We start from the raw sequence: 25469 nt of genomic DNA, 5'->3' as shown, positions 1-25469 counted from the left end.
CAGCTACTCAGGTGGCTGAGGTGGGAGGATTGCTTAAACCCAGAAAGTCGAGGCTGCAGTGAGCTCTGATTGCACCACTGCATTCCAGCCTGAGGGACAAAGGGGCCCTTTCTCAAAAACAACCACAAACCAAACATAAAGGACCCACAAAAGTTCTCTAGGGACACAGTCAAAAACTGGTCCGAAATAAATATCCTTCCAGTGTTCAGTTTTACTGAACACATCTCATGGCTTTGGGTTGAACTGAAAAGAATTCCTCACCGGGCATGGTGGTTCACGCCTGTAATCCCTTCACTTTGGGAAGCCAAGGAGGATCGCCTGAGCCCAGGAGTTTGAGACTAGCCTGTGCAACATAGTGAGACCCACCGCCCCCCCCCCGCACCGCCATCTCTACCAGAAAAAAAAAAAAAAAAAAAAAAAAGGAACTCCTTCTCTCAGACTAAGGCTGTGGGGTCCAAACTTCCCACTAGAGCAAAGTGTGGCGGGGGAGGGAAGGGATGGGTGATGCCCTAAACCCTGTCAGTTGTCAAAGATTAAAACGTAGTCAGACTCTTTGTTAGGTATGATGAGGTCACTCTAAGTGTCTGTATTTGTAAACAAGAGTTAGAAACCCATGAATGACCTCGAAGCCTTATGCTAAGCCTGGGAGCATCTGACCCTCCCGCTCCAGTCTGGCATGGCTCGGGCGCCCTTTTTGCTGTGGACAAAGAGCCTCTCTTTATCTGGAAACTAAGCCTGGAATTTCCTGCGCTGTGCACGCTTGTGTCTCCGCGCTCAGAAGGAGCTGCAGGCAGACACCAGCGCCCGACCCCGGGTACGTTAACAAATTCTGCTTAGATGCAAATATCCGTGGCAGGGGAACAGATCCCTGACCCCAGACGAATGCAGGTTGCTTAGAGACGCGACTTCCCGACCAGCTGTCACTCAGGCAAGAAAGGCAGGTCCAAGAGTGCAACGTCCAATCAGGGGCGCCGCCGGGAAGGCGGGCGGAGGGGACGCTGCGCAAACGGCGAGGACGTCTCTACGAGCCGCTGCGCTCCGCTATGGGGTCTCCTCACCCCAAAAGGGCCTCTCGGGTGGTGGTGGGAGCTGTGCTGGCCGCGGGAGAAGTAGACAGGACACCAGGACATCCCAGAGTCTGGGAAATGGTGAGTGTGCGGGGCTGAGCGTCTTGAGATGGGGGAGAGAGGCGGGTTGGAACCGGCCGGATCTGGCTGTGGTGGGACCCAGGCCTCCCCGCCGTTGTCTCCCGGGTCTGTGGACCCGAGTCCCCCTGGCGCAGCTCGGCCCTCGGTCTCTGGCCGCAGGGTGGGGCTGGGCCAGCAGCCGGGACCCCATGAGTCCTGTCCAGTCCCTGCGCGGCGATTGCGGCCCCAGCCCTGGAGCCCTTTCTGGGCAGCTCCGATCCCGCAGTCCCGCGTCTCCCCAGATTGTGCGGGGGCACGGGAGGGTCATGGGGGGAATCCTGCCTGGGTCGTGGGGTTCGTGCGTTTGAGGAGCAGTGTTGTGTGGGGTCCTCAGGCCCTCTTTTCTTCCCAAGGGAGGACTCGTTTCTCAAGGTTTCCAAGTGTATGGGAAGCCAGATCTCAAATCCACGACCCTGTCTTCCAGCCTGGTTCTTCCCAGAGCTGGGAATAAATCCCTAAATTTCTAGATTCCTTTCAAATGCCGATGTCTTCTCTCCAGTTCACAACGTCGTTATTAACTGTCTTCTGTGGGGCATTTCAACCAGACGCAGTATTTTAATTATCCTTTTTGTACAGAGGAATGGATGGTTCTTTTTAAAAGATTTAATGTATGCTTTGGGTATTTACATGAGAGGAAAACAGGGGAGAAGGACCTGAAGCTACCTCGTGTAAAATGCTTGTGCCTCTCTTGCCAGTATCTATCCTGGGACCTGACATCCTATGGGAACTCCTTTGGGTTGAGTCTCCTTTTTGGAAACTTTTCTGGGCGATCTGTCCTTTCCAGCGCAGCACTTCCCCTCCCTGGGCTTTTCACCTTGAAAAGATTTACTCAATTGATTCTCGAAAAATGTAAAATATATGTAATTAGGAGACCTATAGCCTAGCCAACATGGCAAAACCCTGTCTCTACTAAAAAATACAAAAAATTAGCCGGGCATGGTGGTGGACGTCTGTAATCCTGGCTACTCAGGAGGCTGAGGCAGGAGAATAGCTTGAACCCAGGAGGCAGAGGTTGCAGTTGAACTGAGATTGCGCCACTGCACTACAGTCTGGGCGACAGAGTGAGACTCTGTCTCAAAAAAATAAAAAATAAAAAAGTAAAATAAACATTTAGAGTGGATGTAAATTTCCAAAGGGGAAGGAAAGAGATAGATTTCAGAAAATAGTAAAATACCAAGCAGGGAGCGGTGGCTCATGCCTGTAATCCTAGCACTTTGGGAGACTGAGTCAGGATCACTTGAGCTCAGGAGTTCAAGACCAGCCTAGATGACATAGAGAGACCTCATCTCTAGTAGGAAAAAAAAAAAAAAAAAAAAGCTGTGCGTAATGACCTGCACTTGTAGCCCCAGCTACTTGAGAGGCTGAGGCAGGAGGTTTGCTTGAGTCGGGGGGGTTGAGGCTGCCTTGAGCCTTGATTGTGCCACTGCACTCCAGGCTGAGCAAGGTCTCACACCTTGTCTCAAAAACATCAAATAATAATAATAATAATAAAATATCCCAGTATCATATTGCATTTATTAAAAATTTTTGTTTCTCTTTTTTTCTTCTGAGCATGTGTAGTAAGTTCCTCAGGTCTGTTCTTTCCTTTTGGGTGATTTCACATGGAATTCCATTCTGGGCTCATGTCATCCACCTGCCTCAGCCTCCCCTTTGATTTCTTCAAACACTGGGTTTGTCTCATTTAAATATCAGTAGTGGTGCAGGTCACTTGACTGGAGAGCAAAGAGGACTGGAAGACTGAGGTCAGTGACTCCAAGCTCTAAGGCCAACCCTTGGGTCTGCCACGGGATGTAATTGAAGGCCCAGTTGTTTCTTCCTAGGGAGCCTCCCCTGCAGGTGTCCTATCTGCTCATACCTACTGTGGAAGGTGCCCTTTGTTTTTGTTTTTTGTTTTTTTGAGATGGAGTCTCGCTCTGTCGCCAGGCTGGAGTGCAGTGGCTCAATCTCGGGTCACTGCAACCTCTGCCTCATGGGTTCAAGAGATTCTCCTGCCTCAGCCTCCCAAGTAGCTGGGACTACAGGTGCCCGCCACGGCACCCGGCTAATTTTTTTTTTTTTTTTTTGTATTTTTAGTAGAGATGGGATTTCACTACGTTGGCCAGGATGGTCTTGATTTCTTGACTTAGTGATCCACACGCCTCGGCCTCCTAAAGTGCTGGGATTACAGGCGTGAGCCACCACGCCTGGCCTAAAGGAGCCCTTTATACTGAGAGAAGCTGCTGAGCACTGGAAAACTGGGGGTCTGAATGCACATTAGGGGATTGGCTGAATTGAGTGATGCTCTTCCTGAGGGCATACTTGTGGTTTCCTTGGGCCTATTTTTAGACATTAGGTTTGAGTTTTGCATCTGTTGTGTAGGTGCACTCAGTGTAATTTTTCTATAGTGAGAAAGTCTGTAAAGGCCAAGAGATCTGTCTCCTGGACACAGGATAAATGAATTGGGGAGTTCATTTGGGTCAGAACCTTAATCTCAGTCCAGTTGAGAGTTTCCTCATGACAATTGAAGGGGCGATTTCACTGTCACCTGGGGTGAGGGAGTGTGTGGAGCTCCCAGAGTTCATTCCTTTGGCTCCTCAGGTGCCCCTGCCCTCTGTCACCAAGGACTGTCTCACACTAAGGGTTGTTGCCCAACAGCAAGAATGTGGGCCCCAAGCTTGTGTATGTGTTTAGCTTTCTGAGTGTGGGTTTTCCTTCTCAATTGTGGGGAAGCAGGCTGCTAGTCTGAGCTGACTTGAGAGAGAGAGGGAGAAGAGGAGGGAGGGAGAGAGAGAGAGAGAGAGAGAGAGTGAGAGTGAGAGTGTGTGTGTGTGTGTGTGTGTGTGTGTGTGTTTTAGAGATGGGTTCTCACTTCGTTGGCCAGGCTGATCCCAAACTGCTGGCCTCAAACAGTCCTCCCACCTCGGCCTCCCAAAGTGCTGGGATTACAGGTGTGGTTTTCCTTCCTTTTCTTTTTTCTTTTCTTTTCTTTCTTCCTTTTTTTTTTTGGTCAGAGTCTTGCTCTGTCACCCAGACTAGAGTGCAGTGGTGTGATCATAGCTAACTGTAACCTCGAACACCTTTGTTGGCTCAAACAATCCTCCTACCTCAGCTTCTCAAGTACCTAGGACTACAGGTGTGCACTGTCACACATGGCTAATTTGTAAATTTTTTGTAGATCCTCACTGTTGTCCAGGCTAGTGTTTTATTTTCCTTTGGATTCCTTTATTTGCTGACTATTACAGCAACTGAATTTCTAGTTTCTGTTAACACTTTTTAATGTTATTCCATATGTGAGTGTGTTAAATTTTGTTTCTTGGGTTTGAAAATGTAAATCGATTGAAAGGTATGATGCAACTAAGGCAAGACAATTCTGAAACCGGGCTGGGTGTGGTGGCTCACGCCTCTAATTTCAGCACTTTGGGAGGCCGAGGCAGGGGGATCACTTGAGGTCAGAAGTTCGAGAGCAGCCTTGCCAACTTGGTGAAACCCTGTCTCTACTAAACATATAAAAATTAACCAGACATGTAATTTTTGGTGGGCGCCTGTAATCCCAGCTACTTAGGAGGCTGAGGCAGAAGAATTGCTTGAACCCAGGGTTGCTGGGGAGGTTACGGTGAACCGAGATTGTGCACTGCCGTCCAGCCTTGGCAACAGAGTAAGACTCCATCTCTAAAAAAAAAAAAAAAGAAAGAAAGAAAGAAAATTCTGGAACCAAACAGAATATTTGTTTCTTTTAGGCAAGAGAACCTCAAGATAAGAGATGGATGTATTTACATTCTCAGGTACATTTTTCATTTTTAGATTGGTTTTTGTATGTGCATGTCATAGAGTACTTTGAAAAAAATTTTTTTTTTTTGAGACGGAGTCTTGTTCTGTTGCCCAGGCTGGAGTGCAGTGGCACGATCTTGGCTCACTGCAACCTCTGCCTCCTGGGTTCACGCCATTCTCCTGCCTCAGCCTCTTGAGTAGCTGGGACTACAGGTTCCTGCCACTACGCCCAGCTAATTTTTTTGTATTTTTAGTAGAGATGGGGTTTCACCATGTTAGCCAGGATGGTCTTGATCGCTTGACCCCATGATCCGCCTACATCGGCCTCCCAAAGTGCTGGGATTACAGGCATGAACCACCGCGCCTGGCCAGAGTATTTTGAAATTTAAAAGAGGCCAGGCATTGTGGCTCATGCCTGTAATCCCAGCACTTTGGGAGGCTGAGGCAGGTGGATTGCTTGAGCCCAGGAGTTTGAGACTAGCATGGGCAACGTGGTGAAACCCTGTCTCTACAGAAAAAAAAAAAAAAAAAAAATTAGCCGGGTGTGGTAATTTTAGCTGGGTGTAGTCCCAGCTACTCAGGAGGCTGAGATGGGAGGATCCCTTGAACCTGGGAGGGAGAGGTGGCAGTGAGTCAAAATTGAGTCACTGTGCTTCATTCAGCCTGGGTGACAGATTAAAACCCTGTCTCAAAAAAAAAACAAATACAAAAAACAAACAAACAAAAAAACCTCAAAGTCCATATGATTCCTATTGCAAATGAATTTCCACTTGAACTAAAAGGGAAATGCAATTGAACTTTTTTTTTTTTTTTGAGATGGAGTCTCGCTCTCTCGCCCAGGCTGGAGTGCAGTGGTGCGATCTTGGCTCACTGCAAGCTCCGCCTCCCAGGTTCAGGCCATTCTTCTGCCTCAGCCTTCTGAGTAGCTGGAACTGCAGGCACCTGCCACCACGCCTGGCTAATTTTTTGTATTTTTGGTAGAGACAGGATTTCACCATGTTAGGCAGGATGGTCTCGATCTCCTGACCTCATGATCCTCCAGCCTTGACCTCCCGAAGTGCTGGGATTACAGGCATGAGCCACCGTGCCTGGCCTGAACTTCTTTATTTGGTAGAATAACTACTCAAAGCTTATATATATATATATTTGAAAATCCTAACATACTTAAGATAAAACGCTAATGGATTATAATATGCTACTCATTCCCAGTAACACCTCCCAGTGTGAGATGGTAGGACACATAATAATGCACCTTGTCATTATAGTTAGAAAGAGATTTGAAAATTTTGCACTTTTGTAACTGTCAGTGTTTAAAGTATTAAGTTTTTTTTTTTTTTTTTTAGACAGGGTCTCGCTCTGTTGTCCTAGTTAGAGTACAGTGGCGCAATCATAACTCACTGCAGCCCTGAACTCCTTTCACCTCTGCCTCCCGAGTAACTAGAATTACAGACATGAGCCACCATGCCCAGCTAATTATATATATTCTTTTTTGTAGAGACAGGGTCTCACTTTCTTGACCAGATTGGTGTTGAACTCCTGGCTTCAAGCAATCCTCTCAACTTGGCTTCCCAAAATTCCCTAATATGAGCCACCACACCCAGCTGGATTCAGTCTTTTTTTTTTTTTTTTTTTTAGACAGAGTCTCACTCTGTCGCCAGGCTGGAGTGCAATGGCACGATCTCAGCTCACTGCAATCTCCGCCTCCCAGGTTCAAGCAATTCCCCTGCCTCAGCCTCCCAAGTAGCTGGGACTACAGGCATGCACTACCATGTCCAGCTAATTTTTTTGTATTTTAGTAGACATGAGGTTTCACCATGTTGGCCAGGATGGTCTTGATTTCCTGATCTCGTGATCCACCTGCCTTGGCCTCCCAAAGTGCCGGGATTACAGGCATGAGCCATCGCGCCAAGCCTGGAGTAAGTCTTAGAATTATTTCATACATAGAAAATTTTAAATCAAAATTTAAAAAGCAAAAGTAAGTTGATTAAAAATGAAGATTATTAAGTAGTAAAATATGGCTTATTTAAATTTAGCTTTTTTTTTTTCCCGAGATGGAGTCTCTCTCTGTTGCCCAGGCTGGAGTGCAGTGGCACGATCTCGGCTCACTGCAACCTCTACCTCCTGGGTTCACGCCATTTTCCTGCCTCAGCCTCCTGAGTAGCTGGGACTACAGGTGCCCGCCACCATGCCCGGTTAATTTTTTGTATTTTTAGTAGAGATGAGGTTTCACCATGTTAGCCAGGATGGTCTTGATCTCCTGACCTTGTGATTCACCTGCCTTGGCCTCCCAAAGTGCTGGGATTACAGGTGTGAGCTACCGCACCTGGCCTTAGCTGTTTATTTTAAAGAAATCATGCATGTGGAAGTTTGAAAAACATCCACAATAGTTGAGTGTAATTTGAAAAGACTCACTGCCAGCATATCCTGGTCCACTCCAAGCCTGGGCACTTGCTCTAGCCACCCTCAAATGCTCACTTTTGATAATTTTTTATTTTTTTTGAGATGGGGTCTTGCTCTGTTGCCCAGCCCAGGCTGGAGTACAATGACGTGATGATAGCTTTTTGCAGCCTCAACCTCCTGGGCTCAAGTGATCTTCCCACCTCAGCCTCTTGAGTAGCTGGGACTACAGGTGTATCCTGCCACTCCCAGCTAATTTTTAAATTTTTTGTAGAGATGGAGTCTTACTATGTTGCCCAGGCTAGTCTTGAACTCCTGGCCTGGGCTCAGGCAATCCTCCTGCCTCAGCCTGTCAAAGCACTGGTGTTATAGGTATAAAGCACTGTGCCTGGCCTTTCAATAATTTCTTAAGCATACTGTCAGTGTTTCTTTTTATGAAAACAAGCAATTTCAAATGTATGTTTTTTGTACTCTTGTTGGTTCTGTAATGAGTAGTTGGACTCCACATGTTTTGATTTTGGCTGTGGACATCATAAGCCTCACCCTTCCCTCATCTCATGTTGCACACCTGGGCAAGCTGAAAAAGTCTGGGAGCAGGAAATTCAAACCACAGAAGCTCCTGCCCTTGAGCAGGAACTCTTGCAGCCCCACCCCCAAACTACAATAAAAACCCAGGCCAGGAGGCTTTCTTTGCTCTCTGAAGCTATGTCACACCTGCTTGACCAGCCTGCCCTGCTTTCCCCAGGACCTCAGTGATCACAGTAGTAAGTCTTTTCATACCCTTTTGGTATCTGTTTTCCATGCTGTTATTAGTGTCAACATTGGAACAACATAGCAATTGGTACCATGAACGTGGTGTTCAGACATTGACCGTCACCCCATGGGTCTGTTGCACTGAATTGCTACCTGCTCTGTTGCTTGATGGCCAGCATGCACTTTCAGCTGCTGCTTTCTGGGAAGCTAGTACTTTGAGTTGTGCTACTCTGTGTTGCATGTTGAGCCCTGCCAAGTCTGGGTTCTATGTTTAGCCAACTGGAGTTGGCAGTTTTGATAATTCCTTGGCTTTTAGGAAGAGGAATATGAGATTGGGATACTCCTTAAAGTGGTCCTGGGTAGTGTTTCTTGGCCTGGACTTATCTGTGTGTTTTGGAGTGAAGCTGTGACTGCTGCTGACCTGACATACAAGGTGCTCATGGGAAAGACTACCTGCCAGAGCAGTCATTTTTGAAAAAGAGACAAAAGAGAGGGGGAAAGGCAACTGTTAGATGGTGGGCTGAGTCCACACTCCTAATAGCACAGGTCTCACAAGGATCCTTAAGTGCTGCTGCTGTTGCTCTATTGCAGCAAGGATGCTGACCCTCGGGATTATAGGGCACACTCATGGTTCCTCTGCAGCATTGCAAAGGGTTCATTCAAAGCCAGCTTAAGGCCCAGGTCCTTAAACTCTGTAAAGCAGCCACGAGGGACAGGCCCCTAAGCCTGATAATAGTGATTTGTGGCTCTCTGGAGGGAAAAGAACACCCCTCCCCTGTCGAGAGGATTTTGCTGTCAAAATATACCCAGGGACAAAAACAAAAACAAAACAAACATGTTTGGAAGGAAAGGAACAAAAGAAAACATGCTGAGAAAGAGGTCCACAATTTGACCCAATTGGAAATTCCAAATAGACTAAAGGAATTTAGACAACAAAAAAGATAAAAGAGCCTCTCTGTCATAGGCTCTGTATTAATTTTAACATCTTATGTAATGTATTAATTGACACACTATAGGATTAGCCAATACGAGGGCTCAAATTATGGTTATACCTGGTAGACCCACTAAAATTTAAGCAAGGTATCCCCTAATAATCTTAAGGGAGTTACTGAATATAAAATAGAGGACAAATAAGTATGTCTCATCTTAGCCATCATAACTGTGCCTAAATTCCCCATGTTCATAGCACTCAGTGTCCTAAAATATCCCAGAGTGAACAGGTGAACTCTAAACCAGTGAGTCATAAGTGAAATTTAAATTAAATTTAAATGAAATCTTTGGCACTTACAAATTGGCTTGACAGAATGAGACCCTATGGAACTTACTCCCTAGTTAAATTAGTTATGATGGCTTAATATAAATTGAACAGGGCCTTGAAGGATTGAAAAATATTATATAAAACCTATTTAGTGAGGAAGTGATTGCTTCTCGTTTTAACAGTACACTTTGGCCTTTCTTAAACTTGCAAAGAATGAATGGCAACCCACAATGAATTACCACAACCTTAATGCTGTGGTTGCACTCATTAAGCCCCTATACCAATACCCAACATGGAAATTACTGACACCATCCAACTGATCTCACAGATTTCACCGTCTCACAGATTTGTATATGTCTGTTCTGTTTCTCACCATCTCACGGATTTGTTTATGTCTGTTCTGTTTAGTGCTTATTTCAACAGCCACTTAGCTGTAGTTTGCAGTTTTACCTCTGAAGGCTGATTATACACCTTTACCTAGTTTCCCAAGGGAACCTCAACAGCCTTGCCATCACAGTCTTTGCATGCAAAATCTGAACTGCATCCACCTTTCTCCAGGAGCACAGGTATGACATTACATTAATGACAGCCTTGTCTGAGCTCCAGGAGCACAGGTATGACATTACATTAATGACAGCCTTGTCTGAGGACATTGTTTTGACATTCATTCAGGATACATAAATACTGAAAAAAAATAGAGCTTACAAAAAGTCCATTGCTCCACATATAAAATAAGAGACCTTTATGTTTTGGTTAAATTCCTAAAAACCATTTGGTAAAAGGAGGGCCGCTCCATCCCTGACAGTACTATGAAATAGCTATTGTCCCTCTGACTACCCACAGCATCTTCTAGGTTCTTTTGATGTTCTGGAGGCAACATAGTCCTTGTTTATAAATTTTACTTAAGCCCATTTATGCTGTTACTTGCAAATTGGCCCACCTTAAATGGGTACCCCTACCACAAAAGGCTCTAGAGTCTTTTTCATTCTCTTAACACAGAGCTTTCGTAGAGGAGGAGCTTTTTCATTTTAATGAAGTCAAACTTACTGATTTATTTTGTATGGATTTTGCTTATATCTAAAAATTTATCACCAAACACAGGGTCACCTACGTTTTCTTCTTCTTTTTTTTTTTTTTTTTTTTGAGGTGGAGTCTCGCTCTGTCGCCCAGGCTGGAGTGCAGTGGCGCGATCTCGGCTCACTGCAAGCTCCGCCTCCCGGGTTCCCACCATTCTCCTGCCTCAGCCTCCCGAGTAGCTGGGACTACAGGCGCCGCCACCACGCCTGGCTAATTTTTTTGTATTTTTAGTGGAGACGGGGTTTCATTGTGTTAGCCAGGATGGTCTCAATCTACTGACCTCGTGATCCGCCTGTCTCGGCCTCCCAAAGTGCTGGGATTACAGGCTTGAGCCACCATGCCCGGCCCATTTTCTTCTTTATTAACTGTTAGGTATCCTATAGCTTTACTTTTTTTTTTTTTTTTTGAGACAAGGTCTCCCTCTGTTGCCCAGGCCAGAGCGCAGTAGTGCAATCTTGACTTACTGCAGCCTCAACCTCCTGGGTGCAAGCACTCCTCCCACTTCAGCCTCCTGAGTAGGTGGGACTACAAGTGTGCACCACCACACCTGGCTAATTTTTGTATTTTTTGTAGAGATCGGTTCCCACTTAGTTGCCCAGGCTGGTCTCAAACTCCTGACTTCAAGCTGTCCTCCTGCCATGGCCTCCCAGAGTGCTGGGATTACAGGCATGAGCCACTGCTCCTGGCCTAGATTTTACATTTAGATCTATGATCCATTTTGAGCCAGTTTTTGTCTAAGGTGTAACGTCTGTTTCTAGATTCGTGTTTTTTTCATTGTGTTTTGCATGTAGATGTTCAGTTTTTCCAACACTGTTGACAAAGGCTATCTTTTTTCATTGAATTACCATTGGTCATTTGTTGAAAATCAGGTGACTCATTGAGTCTATACTACACCAATGTGAGTCTGTAAGAAAGCAATTGACTTTTGTGTGTGTGTGTGTGTGTGTGTGTATATATATATATATATATATATTTTTTTTTTTTTTTTTTTGAGACGGAGTCTTGCTCTATCACCCAGGCTGGAGTGCAGTGGCTTGATCTCGGCTCACTGCAAGCTTCGCCTCCCGGGTTCACGCCATTCTCCTGCCTCAGCCTCCCGAGTAGCTGGGACTACAGGCGCCCGCCACCACGCCCAGCTAATTTTTTGTATTTTTACTAGAGATGGGGTTTCACTGTGTTAGCCAGGATGGTCTTGATCTCTTGACCTCATGATCCTCCCGCCTCAGCCTCCCAAAGTGCTGGGATTACAGGCGTGAGCCACCGTGCGTGGCCTGACTTTTGTATATTAAGATTATATCCTTCAACCTTGCTATGCTTCCTTTCCCCCTAGTTTGAGGAGTTTGTTGTGGATTCTTTGAGATTTTATTTTATTTTATTTTTTTATTTTTTATTTTTATTTTTTGTTTGAGACAGAGTCTCGCTTTGTCGCCCAGGCTGGAGTGCAGTGGCGCGATCTTGGCTCACTGCAAGCTCCGCCTCCCGGGTTCACGCCATTCTCCTGCCTCAGCCTCCGAGTAGCTGGGACTACAGGCGCACACCACCACGCCTGGCTAATTTTTTATATTTTTGGTAGAGATGGGGTTTCACCGTGTTAGCCAGGATGGTCTCGATCTCCTGACCTCGTGATACGCCCGCCTCAGCCTCCCAAAGTGCTGGGATTACAGGCGTGAGCCACCGTGCCTGGCGAGATTTTATACTTAGACAATCATGTCACATGCGACAAAGACAGTGATATTTCTTCCTTCCCTATCTGTATCTCTTCTCTCCTCCCCTCTCCTCTCCTCTCATTAGTTACACTTTGAGTATAATCTGTTGAGTAGGAGTGGTAAGAGGGGACATCTTTGCCCATTTCCTCATCTTACCAGGAAAGCATCTAGTTTCTCACTATTAAATATGATATTAGCGGCAGGTTTCCTATAAATACTGCTTCTCAAAAAGAGGAAGGTCTGTCTCCAGTTTCTTATCATAAATGCATGTTGGAATTTGCCCATAACTTTTTCATTTTTATTTTCCCACTTATATTTGTGATATTAGTAATTTCTATTCTCTCTCTCTCTTTCAGTTAGCGTACCGTACATTTATCAAATATATTGATCTTTTCAAATAAACACCTTTGGTTTTGTTTAATTTCTCTTTTTACTATTTTTTCTGTTGTGTGTTTACTTTGGGTTTAATTTGCTCATATTTTCTTGCTTTCCTAATGTAGATGCTTAGATTCTTTTTTTTTTTTTTTTTTTTTTGCTGTGTCTCCTATACTGGAGTGCAGTGGCGCCATCTCAGCTCGGCTCACTGCAAGCTCTGCCTCCCGGATTCACGCCATTCTCCTATCTCAGCCTCCTCAGTAGCTGGGACTACAGGCACCCGCCACCACGCCCGGCTAATTTTTTGTATTTTTAGTAGAGACGGGGTTTCACCGTGTTAGCCAGGATGGTCTCGATCTCCTGACCTCGTGATCCACCTGCCTCGGCCTCCCAAAGTGCTGGGATTACAGGCGTGAGCCACCACGCCCGGCTAGATTCTTTTTTTATAGGCAGAATCTCACTCTGTTGCCCAGGCTGGAGTACAGTGCTGCGATCTCGGCTCACTGCAACCTCTGCATCCTGGGTTCAAGCGATTCTTCTGCTTCAGCCTCCTAAGTAGCTGGGATTATAGGTGTGAGCCACCGTGCCCAGCCCTGTTCATTTAGTTTTACTTTGCATACTAGTTCATTTATATTGCACGTATGTCAGATATTTTTCTGCTGCTTTGTGGTTTGTCTTTTAACTTTTTTTTTTTTTTTTTTTTTTTTGAGACGGAGTCTCGCTCTGTCGCCCAGGCTGGAGTGCAGTGGCCGGATCTCAGCTCACTGCAAGCTCTGCCTCCCTGGTTTACGCCATTCTCCTGCCTCAGCCTCCCAAGTAGCTGGGACTACAGGCACCCGCCACCTCGCCCGGCTAGTTTTTTGTATTTTCTAGTAGAGACAGGGTTTCACCGTGTTAGCCAGGGTGGTCTCGATCTCCTGACCTCGTGATCCGCCCGTCTCGGCCTCCCAAAGTGCTGGGATTACAAGCTTGAGCCACCGCACCCGGCCATAACTTTCTTGATTTTAGGATATTTGAAGTTTTCAGTCTCATCCTTTATGGCTTACTCTTTTTTTTTTTTTTTTTTTTTTTTTTTTTTGAGACGGAGTCTCGCTCTGCCGCCCAGGCTGGAGTGCAGTGGCCGGATCTCAGCTCACTGCAAGCTCCGCCTCCCGGGTTTACGCCATTCTCCTGCCTCAGCCTCCCGAGTAGCTGGGACTACAGGTGCCCGCCACCTCGCCCGGCTAGTTTTTTGTATTTTTTAGTAGAGACGGGGTTTCACCGTGTTAGCCAGGATGGTCTCGATCTCCTGACCTCGTGATCCGCCCGTCTCGGCCTCCCAAAGTGCTGGGATTACAGGCTTGAGCCACCGCGCCCGGCCTGTGGCTTACTCTTACGTGAGAAAATTCTCCCTACTCTTGCATCTAAAAAAAATTGCCTGTGACTTTTGAAAGAGTTTTAATTCTATTCTTCACGTTTAAATCTACATTAAATTGATTATTGTCTATGGAATAGAGCTAATGCAATGCTTTTTCCAATTAGATAACAGTTTGTCTCTTCTACATGTATTAAAGTGTTAGTGATCTCTTCCATTCCCCTACAATGCTTGCTCTATCATTAATAAATTTTCCTTATAAATGCCAGTCCATTGAAGACACTTTCCCCCTCCCTTGTTCTATTTATCTCTCTGCGTGTTATGCTGTTAGGAGGGTTATAGTTTGAAAATCCTTGATACGTTCTAGGCAAGTATTTATGTTGCTCTTCAAAAGACTTTACCCATTGTTTGACATTTATTGTTCCTCTTAGGTTTGGAAAAGTAGTTTTTCTTGACTCTTAATAAGTCTGTTTTAGGGATTTGTAGAATTTTATAAAGATATCATTTGGGAGCAGTGGCATCTTGTTGACACTGAGTTTGTTCTAAGAACATGTACCAACTTTCACCTTAATTTAATTCTGCTTTGACTTTACCCAATAACACTTTTTAAAATTAGGATTGTTAAATATCCTTCATTAGCCTTATTTAGTCATAGTTGGCATGGAGGAAAGCAGATGCAAGCCTTTAAATATTCTTTCCTCATGTAATCACATGGAATGGGCTCAATTCCCCAAGCAACAAGTGGTAATATTATATATTGTCTGCTAGGGAAGCTCATTAGAGACCCAGTGCTCACAGTGCTTTTGGGGGGCTGATCAAGTAGGCATCCTCTTGGCATGTGAAAAAGTCCAGACTCTAAAAAGGAAAAAAGGAGTTCAGTATATACTCTATTGATTCCATAAACCATTTAGGCACACTAAGCCACTCTTTTTTTTTTTTTTTTTTGAGACATAGTCTCGCTCTGTCACCTAGGCTGGAGTGCAGTGGCATGATCTTGGCTCACTGCAAGCTCCACCTCCCGGGTTCACACCATTCGGCCTCAGCCTCCTAAATAGCTGGGACTACAGGCGCCTGCCACCACGCCCAGCTGTTTTTTTGTATTTTTATTAGAGACAGGGTTTGACTGTGTTAGCCAGGATGGTCTCAATCTCCTGACCTCGTCTGTAATGCCAGCACTTTGGGAGGCCGAGGTGGGCGGATCACGAGGTCAGGAGATCGAGACCATCCTGGCTAACATGGTGAAACCCCGTCTCTACTAAATATACAAAAAATTAGCCGGGCATAGTGGCGGGTGCCTGTAGTCCCAGTTACTGGGGAGGTTGAGGCAGGAGAATGGCGTGAACCCCGGAGGTGGAGGTTGCAGTGAGCCGAGATGGCGCCACTGTACTCCAGCCTGGGCAACAGAGCAAGACTCCATCTCACACACACACACAAAAATCTCGTACAGATTTGACCCTGTGTTTCATGGGATGCTAAGTGATATAGTACATGATAAGGCAGGAGATAAAAAGTATTTTTCTTACAAGGAATTGTTCGTCTTAAACTGGAAATATTTGTTTCATTTCTATAGCATTTCTCCAAGATGCTGTGTGTCCTGTCATTGGAGAGCAGAAGACTTGAAGTGATCATAGTAAAAATGTAAAAATAATTTCCAAATATTCGTGGTGGTGTTAAATTTATGAAGAAGTAAGTGTGGACAGAGATTTGAGTTCTGATGTCAAAGTTATAGGATAAATGGAGAAAAAGGAATTATATATGGACTTTTAATGAACTGAGTATATATCCTCAGTGCTGTCAGTCTCACCCGTCCTCCTCTATACATGTGGGATGTTTCAGGACTCAGTGGTCTTTGAGGATGTGGCTGTGAACTTCACCCAGGAGGAGTGGGCTTTGCTGGGTCCCTCTCAGAAGAAACTCTACAGAGATGTGATGCAAGAAACCTTTGTTAACTTGGCCTCTATAGGTAAGACTGAAATTATTCCCTCACTTAGTCAATTAGAGAACAAGTGTTTCTTGTTCATCAACAAGGTTCCAAGGTTTAGGATGTTGAAAGGGAATACTTTGGTAAATAAATCAGACAGGATAACAGCTCATCCTAGATTTAGAATCTAATACTTTTTCTATAATTTCAAGTAGTTTTAATGATTTTTCTGGGCCTGCATTTTAGGGGAAAACTGGGAGGAGAAGAACACTGAGGACCACAAAAATCAGGGGAGAAAGCTAAGGTGAGTTGTACTTACAAAAGAAAATATTGTCTTATGAGAGAATCTTAGCATGGCATTAAGTTTAAAAAATGAATAATTGGAAGAAGCCCTATTTCATATTTATTTGTTGAAAATTGTTGCCAAGAAAGTTTTCTTAAAAATGGTACAGATGGCTGGGCACTGTGGCTCACGCCTGTAATCCCAGCACTTTGGGAGGCCGAGGCGGGCGGATCACAAGGTCAGGAGATCGAGACCAAGGTGAAACCCCGTCTCCACTAAAAATACAAAAAATACACCGGGCGCGGTGGCAGGCACTTGTAGTCCCAGCTACTCAGGAGGCTGAGGCAGGAGAATGGCGTGAACCCGGGAGACGGAGCTTGCAGTGAGCCGAGATCGCGCCACTGCACTCCAGCCTGGGGGATAGAGCAAGACTCTGTCTCAAAAAAAAAAAAAAAAAAAAAAGGTACAGTTGTTCAGTATTTGAAAAATATTTCACCTGGAAACAATATTAAGAAACTCTATATTATGAATTTTGGCCAGGCATGGTGGCTCATGCCTGTAATCCCAGCACTTTGAGAGGCTGAGGTGGGCAGATCACCTGAGGTGTGGAGTTCGAGGCTAGCCTGGCCAACATGGCAAAACCCTGCCTCTACTGAAAATCCAAAAATTAGCCAGGTGTGGTGGTGGGGTCCTGTAATCCCAGCTACTCGTGAGGCTGAGGCAGAATTGCTTGAACCCAGGAGATGGAGGTTGCAGTGAGCCAAGATTGTGCCACTGCACTGCAGCCTCGGCAGCAGAGCAAGACTCTTCTCAAAAAAAAAAAAGAACTCTATATTATGAGTTTTATTGTTTTGATAATGGCTCTGGTCAAGTACTCTTCCTGAGCATTCATAACATACACTTCCCCTGAAAATGGCAAAAGTGTAATTCTACTACCTACTAATGATTGTGAAATAATAATTATAAAATTATTTTTAAAAGCCACTAATTGTGTGCTTTTTTTTTTTTTTTCTCACAGAAGTCATATGGTAGAGAGGCTCTGTGAAAGGAAAGAAGGTAGTCAGTTTGGAGAAACCATCAGTCAGACTCCAAATCCTAAACCAAACAAGAAAACTTTTACTAGGGTAAAACCATATGAATGCAGTATGTGTGGAAAGGACTATATGTGTCATTCATCTCTTAATAGGCACATGAGATCTCATACTGAACATAGATCATATGAGTATCATAAATATGGAGAGAAGTCATATGAATGTAAGGAATGTGGGAAAAGATTCAGCTTTCGAAGTTCATTTCGAATCCATGAAAGAACTCACACTGGAGAGAAACCCTACAAATGTAAGCAGTGTGGTAAGGCTTTCAGTTGGCCCAGTTCCTTTCAAATACATGAAAGAACTCATACTGGAGAGAAACCTTATGAATGTAAGGAATGTGGGAAGGCCTTCATTTATCACACAACCTTTCGAGGACACATGAGAATGCACACAGGAGAGAAACCCTATAAATGTAAAGAATGTGGGAAAACATTCAGTCATCCCAGCTCTTTTCGAAATCATGAAAGAACTCACTCTGGAGAGAAACCCTATGAATGTAAACAATGTGGAAAAGCCTTCAGATATTACCAAACTTTTCAAATACATGAAAGGACTCACACTGGGGAAAAACCCTATCAGTGTAAGCAATGTGGTAAAGCTCTTAGTTGTCCCACATCCTTTCGAAGTCATGAAAGGATTCACACTGGAGAAAAACCCTATAAATGTAAAAAATGTGGCAAAGCCTTCAGTTTTCCTAGTTCCTTTAGAAAACATGAAAGGATTCATACAGGAGAGAAACCCTATGATTGTAAGGAATGTGGGAAAGCATTCATTTCTCTTCCAAGCTATCGAAGACATATGATAATGCACACTGGAAATGGACCTTATAAATGCAAGGAATGTGGGAAAGCCTTTGATTGTCCTAGTTCTTTTCAAATCCATGAACGAACTCACACTGGAGAGAAACCCTTTGAATGTAAACAGTGTGGTAAAGCCTTCAGTTGTTCCAGTTCCTTTCGAATGCATGAAAGAACTCACACTGGAGAGAAACCCCATGAATGTAAACAGTGTGGTAAAGCCTTCAGTTGTTCCAGTTCTGTTCGAATACATGAAAGGACTCACACTGGAGAGAAACCCTATGAATGTAAACAGTGTGGAAAAGCCTTCAGTTGTTCCAGTTCCTTTCGAATGCATGAAAGAATTCACACTGGAGAGAAACCCTATGAATGTAAACAGTGTGGTAAAGCCTTTAGTTTTTCTAGTTCCTTTCGGATGCATGAAAGGACTCACACTGGAGAGAAACCCTATGAATGTAAACAGTGTGGTAAAGCCTTCAGTTGTTCCAGTTCCTTTCGAATGCATGAAAGGACTCACACTGGAGAGAAACCCTACGAATGTAAACAGTGTGGTAAGGCGTTTAGTTGTTCCAGTTCCATTCGAATACATGAAAGGACTCACACTGGAGAGAAACCTTATGAGTGTAAACAATGTGGTAAGGCCTTCAGTTGTTCTAGTTCTGTTCGAATGCATGAAAGGACTCACACTGGAGAGAAACCCTATGAATGTAAACAATGTGATAAAGCCTTCAGTTGCTCACGTTCCTTTCGAATCCATGAACGAACTCACACTGGAGAGAAACCCTATGCGTGTCAACAATGTGGTAAAGCCTTCAAGTGTTCCCGTTCCTTTCGAATACATGAAAGAGTTCATAGCGGAGAGTAACCCTATGTATGTAAGCAATATGGCAAAGTTTTCAGTTGTCCTATTCCATTTTTTTTTCTTTTTTTTTTGAGATGAAGTCTCACTCTGTCACCCCGGCTGGAGTACAGTAGTGCGATTACAGCTCACTGCAACCTCTGTCTCCTGGGTTCAAGTGATTCTCTTGCCTCAGCTTCCTGGGTAGCTGGAACTACCGGTGTGAACCACCATGCCCACCTACTTTTTGTGTTTTTAGTAGAGATGGGGTTTCACCACGTTGGCCAGGCTGGTCTCGAACTCCTGACCTCAGACGATCTGCCTGCCTTGGCCTCCCAAAGTGTTGGATTACAGGTGTGAGCCACCGCATCTGGCTCCCATTTCCTTTTGAAGACATGAAATTATTCATATTTCAGAGAAACCCTATGACTATAAGACATGGGGATACCTTCAGTTCTTTACATGTGAATATGAGGAAGCATTCATACTGGACAGGAAACCCTGTGAATGTAGGCAATGTGGGAAAACCTTCAATGGTCATGTGACCTTTTAAAGACCATGAGAAGGCATATGAAGTATAAAGAATTTTCATATGCCCTATAAATATAAAGAATTAATAACCTTAAAAATGTAAAGAATGTGGAAAACTCTATAATTGTAAAGAATGTGGAAAAAACTTTATTTGTCTCAGTTTACTTGGAAGCCATGAACAAACTCACACTGGAAAGCGACTTCTTGAATATAGACATTGTGAGAAAGCCTTCAGTTGGCCCATATACTTATATGTGAGAATGCAGACTGGATAGAAATCCTATAAAAGTGAGAAATAACAATGTTTTCAATTTTAACAAATGCTCATGTGATACTCCCTTATGTGTGAAATTTCAATCTCGTTGAAACTCCCACTAGGGAGGTGTTGTATAAATGTAGATAATATGGGAAAGCCTGATGCAAATTAATTCATGTATATTGTTCTAGAAAATTCACAACATGACAGAAGTGTTATAAAATATAGTGTCAGTTACTGATTCTTAAAGTGGATCTCTGAATTATGGATTTCTATTTCACAAAAGAACATTGAGATGAGATAATTCTGTAAGCTCTTATACAGTTGTACACAAGTTAAATTGATAGTATTTTTTCATTAAATCAGTTTCTGAAATTTTGTCTTTCCATATTGAAGTCTGTTAGATTCATGAGTGAATTGAAGTGTATTTATAATAAGCTAGTAGTTTTGATTTTTATGTATTTTTTAGTTGTGCTGTAACGGGCCATCAAAAAATCACAATTTGGTAATCTTTAGGATTTCCTACTGGCCTTATGTGGCAGGTACTAGATATCATTATATGTATTTCATCTTTCTTTCTGACCAAAAGAAGCTTTTTTAGAGGAAGACAGAATGCCCTTTTTTCTATTTTTTTATGCTAAAAAATAATCATAATAAATTTTTGAGTCTGCAAAGTTTATCATGCAGTATACTCTCTCATTGGAATTATTATTTTCATTTTCTGATCTTTGCTATTTGTAATTCTTTCTGGCTGTGATTTGGATAATAGGCTTTGCATTAATAAGAGAGACCTGAGATAGAACCATATAACCTATTGCTGGAAATGGCTGTCCTGGGTTGTGTTAACATGGGTGATGTTGTGACTTATGTTTTCTGTAATCTATCCTTTTATGGCTCCATGGTATAACTGACCAATAGCCTACTTGCAGGAGATATGGAAGGCAGAAGTAAAGAAAGCATTAGTCAGGTTTTATAGCCACCATATGTGGAGACAGATGGATGCATAGGGGCTTCAGGGACACCTGCTTCCACCACATTGTCCTGATCCTTTGCTCTGCCAGCTGAGAGTATTCTTAGAACCACCACTAACTGCTTGACTGCCATATTTGCCTGCCTCCCTCCCTCCCACCCTCCCTTCCCTCCCTCCCTCCCTTCCTTCCTTTCTTTCTTTCCCTTTCTTTTCTTTCTTTTTCTGAGATGGAGTCTTGCTCTGTTGCCCAGGCTGAAGTGCAGTGGCATGATCTTGGCTCACTGCAACCTCTGCCTCCTGGGTTCAAGCAATTGTCCTGCCCTAGCCTCCCAAGTAGCTGGGATTACAGGTGCCCGCCACCAAACCCAGCTAAATTTTTTTGTATTTTTAGTAGAGACAGGGTTTCATCATGTTGGCCAGGCTGGTCTCAAACTCCTGACTTCATGATCCGCCTACCTTGGCCTCCCACAGTGCTAAGATTACAGGCGTGAACCACTGTGCATGGCCCCAGCTGCCATATTTTCAGAGATGTAGTTTTCCACAGATTGTCTTCGAAAGTTCTACTCAAAGATGCACTGCAGTTTGGATTTTCCTAGAAACTCTAATGTGTCCACCAGGCAACTATTTAGATTCTTAAGGTTGGGAATATTCTCTGATGCTCTGACTTACCTCATCTCTAGGTTGAATTTATCAAAGGTATTATTTATGTAATAAACACCATGTTTTGTTAACAGTACAAGTGACTGTGTGTTTCTGATTCCACCATGACAACTACAGTGATGCAGTCAAAAAGGACTACACGGGTGTTTGTCCCTCCACTGCATTGTGCATTGAATGCACTTACCCAGTCCTGCAGTGTAAGAATAAACACCTTCCTAATATCAAGCAGATAGTCGGTGTTTCCTATTACAGTTGAATGTAATCTCTCAGTACATTTTCAGTTTTGTTTCATTTTATGTGATTAAAAACTATATGTATGTTTTTGTTGAACAGAACCTTCTGTAGATGTTTCTTAGAAATATTTTATTAACTGTTTTCAAATAACTTGTATGCTATCACTTGTTGTCTCTTGAATTTTCTGCAAGGATATATTAAAATATTCCATTGCAATTATAGATTTTCAGATTAAGTTTTTAAGTTTATTGAGTTAATCCTCATATATTCTGAGTCAATATTGTGTGCATACAAGATGAAGTATTGTCCTTAGGAATTTTTTATTTTTTAATTCTTAATATAGTTATGATTTTTTCCCAGAAAATCAATTTATCATGCATTCATAATACCAAAAACTTATATCATGGTTGTTTCTGTGCCTTTTTTCCAAAGATCACCAGGATCACACCTGTAGTCAAAAGAGGAGTGTTGGCCGGGCGCGGTGGCTCAAGCCTGTAATCCCAGCACTTTGGGAGGCCGAGACGGGCGGATCACGAGGTCAGGAGATCGAGACCATCCTGGCTAACAAGGTGAAACCCTGTCTCTACTAAAAACTACAAAAAAACTAGCCGGGTGAGGTGGCGGGCGCCTGTAGTCCCAGCTACTCAGGAGGCTGAGGCAGGAGAATGGCGTGAACCCGGGAGGCGGAGCTTGCAGTGAGCTGAGATCCGGCCACAGCACTCCAGCCTGGGTGACAGAGCGAGACTCCGTCTCAAAAAAAAAAAAAAAAAAGAGGAGTGTTAAGAATTGTAGTAATAAGAATGATATTAAACCATAGGATCACACCTGTAGTCAAGAGAGGAGTGTTAAGAATTGTAGTAATAAGAATGATAATAAACCATAAATGACTCTGAGGAGTATCAGTAAGAGGGTGCTCGGCCGGGCGCGGTGGCTCATGCCTGTAATCCAGCACTTTGGGAGGCCGAGGTGGGCGGATCACAAGGTCAGGAGTTCGAGACCAGCCTGGCCAACATGGGAAACCCCGTCTCTACTAAAAAATATATAAAAATTGGCCGGGCATGGTGGTGTGCGCCTGTAATCCCAGCTACTTGAGAAGCTGAGGCAGGAGAATTGCTTGAACCCCAGGAGGTGGAGGTTGCAGTGAGCCAAGACCACGCCACTGCGCTCCAGCCTGGGCCACAGAGCAAGACTCCATCTCAAAAAATAAAAAAATAAAAAAGAGGGTGCTCAAAAAGACTTCATTTTGGATTTGGATTTTTGTTAGGTGACTTGTTTGCTAATCACCAAACTGAGGCACTCCTGTGTGTGTTGCATGCTGTGAGGTGAACTTAATTGTGTCACTGGTAATCATAATTCTTATCTAGAGCAGGAAGAATGAAGTGGAGCTAAACCTAATTCGTAAGAAACCACTCACTTGGATTAGTGAGTAGAGGGCAATTTTGGTCATTTTAATGGCTTCAACTCTGTTCTCTTTTACCATTTTTAGAGACATGGTTATTGTTTTTGTCTTGATCCATCATGGTTGCTGAGTAGCTTTGTCTGATGAAGGAAGTGTGACATTTTTCTCTTCAACAGGATAAGACTTGGCCTAACCTGAGTGTGAGGTCAGATCCTAGTCCTGTGGAACTGTTCTTAACCTTTTTTATTATCTAAACATGGAAATATTTCTTATGGTATATTGGACAATGTTTTCCACAAAATATCTCAGTTAAAATATATAAGTTCACTTAGTCTTTAGCAAACTATATAATACTCTTTTTCTCCTTTGTGCACTAGCAGAGTCCAATAAGTGTAGATAAGTTTTCAGAGACCACAAACCTAGCAAGATGGAAAGACAGAATCACTGTTCAAATCAAGCCATGTTGCTCTTGATGCTCATTTTTTAACCTTTCTCATAGGCCTGGCACTGTAGTATCAAAGCATACACAGTTCAGCACAAATGATCAAGACATTCCATGCTATGGATATAGAAACATGAAACATCCCTGGGATGAACAGTAATGATTCCCCATAAACAAAGGTGTAGATATGGTTCATCTTTATTTTTATAATGGATAAAAGTTTTGAGACATGTAAAGTGTGATCATGAGTTTGGATGTGAGTATTTAGGATTTGAGATGTCCTATTGATTTGGGCCACAGGTATTGGTGATGTTGACATTTCCGTTTAATGTCATTTGAAAGATTCTTAAGTTGCCTTGGATATGCGGCATGATCATTTTGCTGTTGTGCAGACAGAATCACCCAATATGTACCACCCAAAAGATCTATGGATGTTTAGAGGGTAATTTTCAAGAAATAATGGAGGTGAGCTGCAGACAGGGAATCATTTTGCATAATAGCCTAATTTAGTGGAAAGGAAGAATATCTGGTGTCATCATATAAGGAAAAATTTAATGCCTTCTTATAAGAGGAGTAGTTTGAATCTTTTTGTTTCAATGATCCAGAAAGCCCCCAAATCCCAATTTGGTATTCACATGTTTGAGAAGAGTGGGGGGAAAGTCAAATATTTGTGTCTTATTAAATTTGAGCAAAGGAAATAAAATCTTTGTCCTTTTTTTCAGTGATAACTTACGTTAGTACTTGGCACTGTGATTTCATAATTATGAGTATCTCATTTGATTGCTCAACCAATCAGTTCTCCCATGTTACAAATGAATAAAGTTAAGTACAGAGCACAGGATTCTACCCAAACTCACGTAACTCAGAATCATGGAATCTCTGGATTTTGAAGTCCTAATGTGTGCTGCCACCTGTACTGGGCACTGCCCCCCCAAAAAAAATTACTTGAGGCCAGGAGTTTGAGATCAGCCTGGGCAATATAGCAAGACCTTGTCTCTACAAAAAAAATTAAAAATTAACTGAGTGTTGTGGTGCATGCCTGTAGCCCTAGCTACTCAGAAGGCTGAGGTGGGAGGATCAGTTGAGCCCAGGAGTTCAAGGCTGCAGTGAGCTATGATTACACCACTGCACTTTAGCCTAGGTGACAGAGCAAAACCCTGTCTTAAAAAAAAAAAAAAAGATCATTTTCTGCGGCTTTTGGGATGATCCTATGATAATAGATCCCTTATTCTGTAAATATGGCATATTAATATATATTTATATGTGAGACCAACATTGCTTTTCTGAGCTCAATCCAACTTGGTCATGTTGTATAGGTCTTTTTTTATATTGCTGGATTCAATTTGCTGGTATTTTTTTGGGCCTCTGCAGCTATATTCAAAAGAGGTATTTGTGGACCATTTTCTACTATATAGTATAGGATTATCTAGTATAGCCTATAGTTTGTTTACATGTACATTTATAGATATATTTGTGTGTATAATATGTAATATATTGCATAATGATATATAATTGTATATATTATACATAACTGGTATATGTTATGTATAACTAAAATATGTAATTACTATTATGCTATACTGCATAATACAGTTTTATACTATTATAGCATAGTTATATAGTCTGTGTCTCTTGTATAAGGGTTTTCAGATCCTTGCTAACCCACACATTATTCAAAGAAGTGAATCACATCCTCCCAGGGGAACCAAGGGTTAATTCACCCTTTTGATACTACAAAGCCTGTTTCCCACAGCCATGTTTGGGCCCTCTGCTCCCAAATGCATTTTCTTTGTGGATCTGCATGACTTACGGTACCCTCCTCATCTGGGCTGTGAATATATATGACTAATAAACTGTTGTTAGTTGCATTTGTCCAGTGATGGATATCATGTGTTAGGTTACCTAGGTAGCCCTAGGGCCCTAATTCCTCTCTCACTAATGGGGTGATGGGAGGCTATTGAAACATGCACATCCATGATACCCCATGGTCAGGCACTGATGAGGAAAGAAAAGAAGGTACATTTGGTATCAGTCCTTTCCAAAGCATGAGAGGATGTAACTCAACTGTTCTCCCAAAGCAAAACAAGTAGCCAAGGGGCCTACGTTGTTTTCTGTAGTACTGCAGCTTACCAGCATGTCAAAGGGATTATCTTGAGATCATAAGGCTGCTGGTCCCCACCAGGGTCTTAG

At 43.2% G+C, this 25469-nt stretch overlaps 2 protein-coding genes across 11 annotated transcripts in view; both read left to right on the top strand.

Annotated features, from left to right (window-relative positions):
• The first annotated feature begins 984 nt into the window (after positions 1–984).
• ZNF709 (zinc finger protein 709) lies at positions 985–21657 on the top strand. Of its 10 annotated transcripts, XM_065535996.2 has the most exons (6): positions 985–1148; positions 4904–4948; positions 15425–15540; positions 15691–15817; positions 16022–16079; positions 17077–21657. In XM_065535996.2, the coding sequence occupies exons 4-6, from the start codon at positions 15784–15786 to the stop codon at positions 18812–18814; spliced, it is 1830 nt and encodes a 609-aa protein (XP_065392068.1). In that variant the 5' UTR covers positions 985–1148; positions 4904–4948; positions 15425–15540; positions 15691–15783; the 3' UTR covers positions 18815–21657. The 10 variants fall into 10 exon arrangements, with proteins under 10 accessions (XP_065392068.1, XP_045235739.1, XP_045235735.2 ...); XM_045379804.3 differs by lacking the exon at positions 4904–4948; XM_045379800.3 differs by lacking the exon at positions 15425–15540.
• The window catches only part of LOC101865586 (uncharacterized), a 25768-nt gene continuing 16321 nt past the window's right edge, over positions 16023–25469 (top strand). Inside the window, exon 1 of the mRNA XM_065535998.1 lies at positions 16023–16079. The gene's annotated coding sequence lies outside the window, so the exon portion shown is untranslated. The remainder of the gene's footprint in view (positions 16080–25469) is intronic.

This window comes from Macaca fascicularis, chromosome 19 (assembly GCF_037993035.2).
Source record: "Macaca fascicularis isolate 582-1 chromosome 19, T2T-MFA8v1.1".
In the NCBI taxonomy this organism is placed as follows: Eukaryota; Metazoa; Chordata; class Mammalia; order Primates; family Cercopithecidae; genus Macaca; species Macaca fascicularis.
The sequence above is the reverse complement of the archived record's forward strand: the minus strand, read 5'-3'. Positions and strand labels throughout refer to the sequence as shown.

Coding starts and splice junctions, on each gene's coding strand:
- ZNF709 (XM_045379800.3), top strand. CDS start 1,044: ATGGGGTCTCCTCACCCCAAAAGGGCCTCTCGGGTGGTGGTGGGAGCT. Junction 4,949..15,690: donor GGATGTATTTACATTCTCAG/GTACATTTTTCA, acceptor GGGATGTTTCAG/GACTCAGTGGTCTTTGAGGA. Junction 16,080..17,076: donor AATCAGGGGAGAAAGCTAAG/GTGAGTTGTACT, acceptor TTTTTCTCACAG/AAGTCATATGGTAGAGAGGC.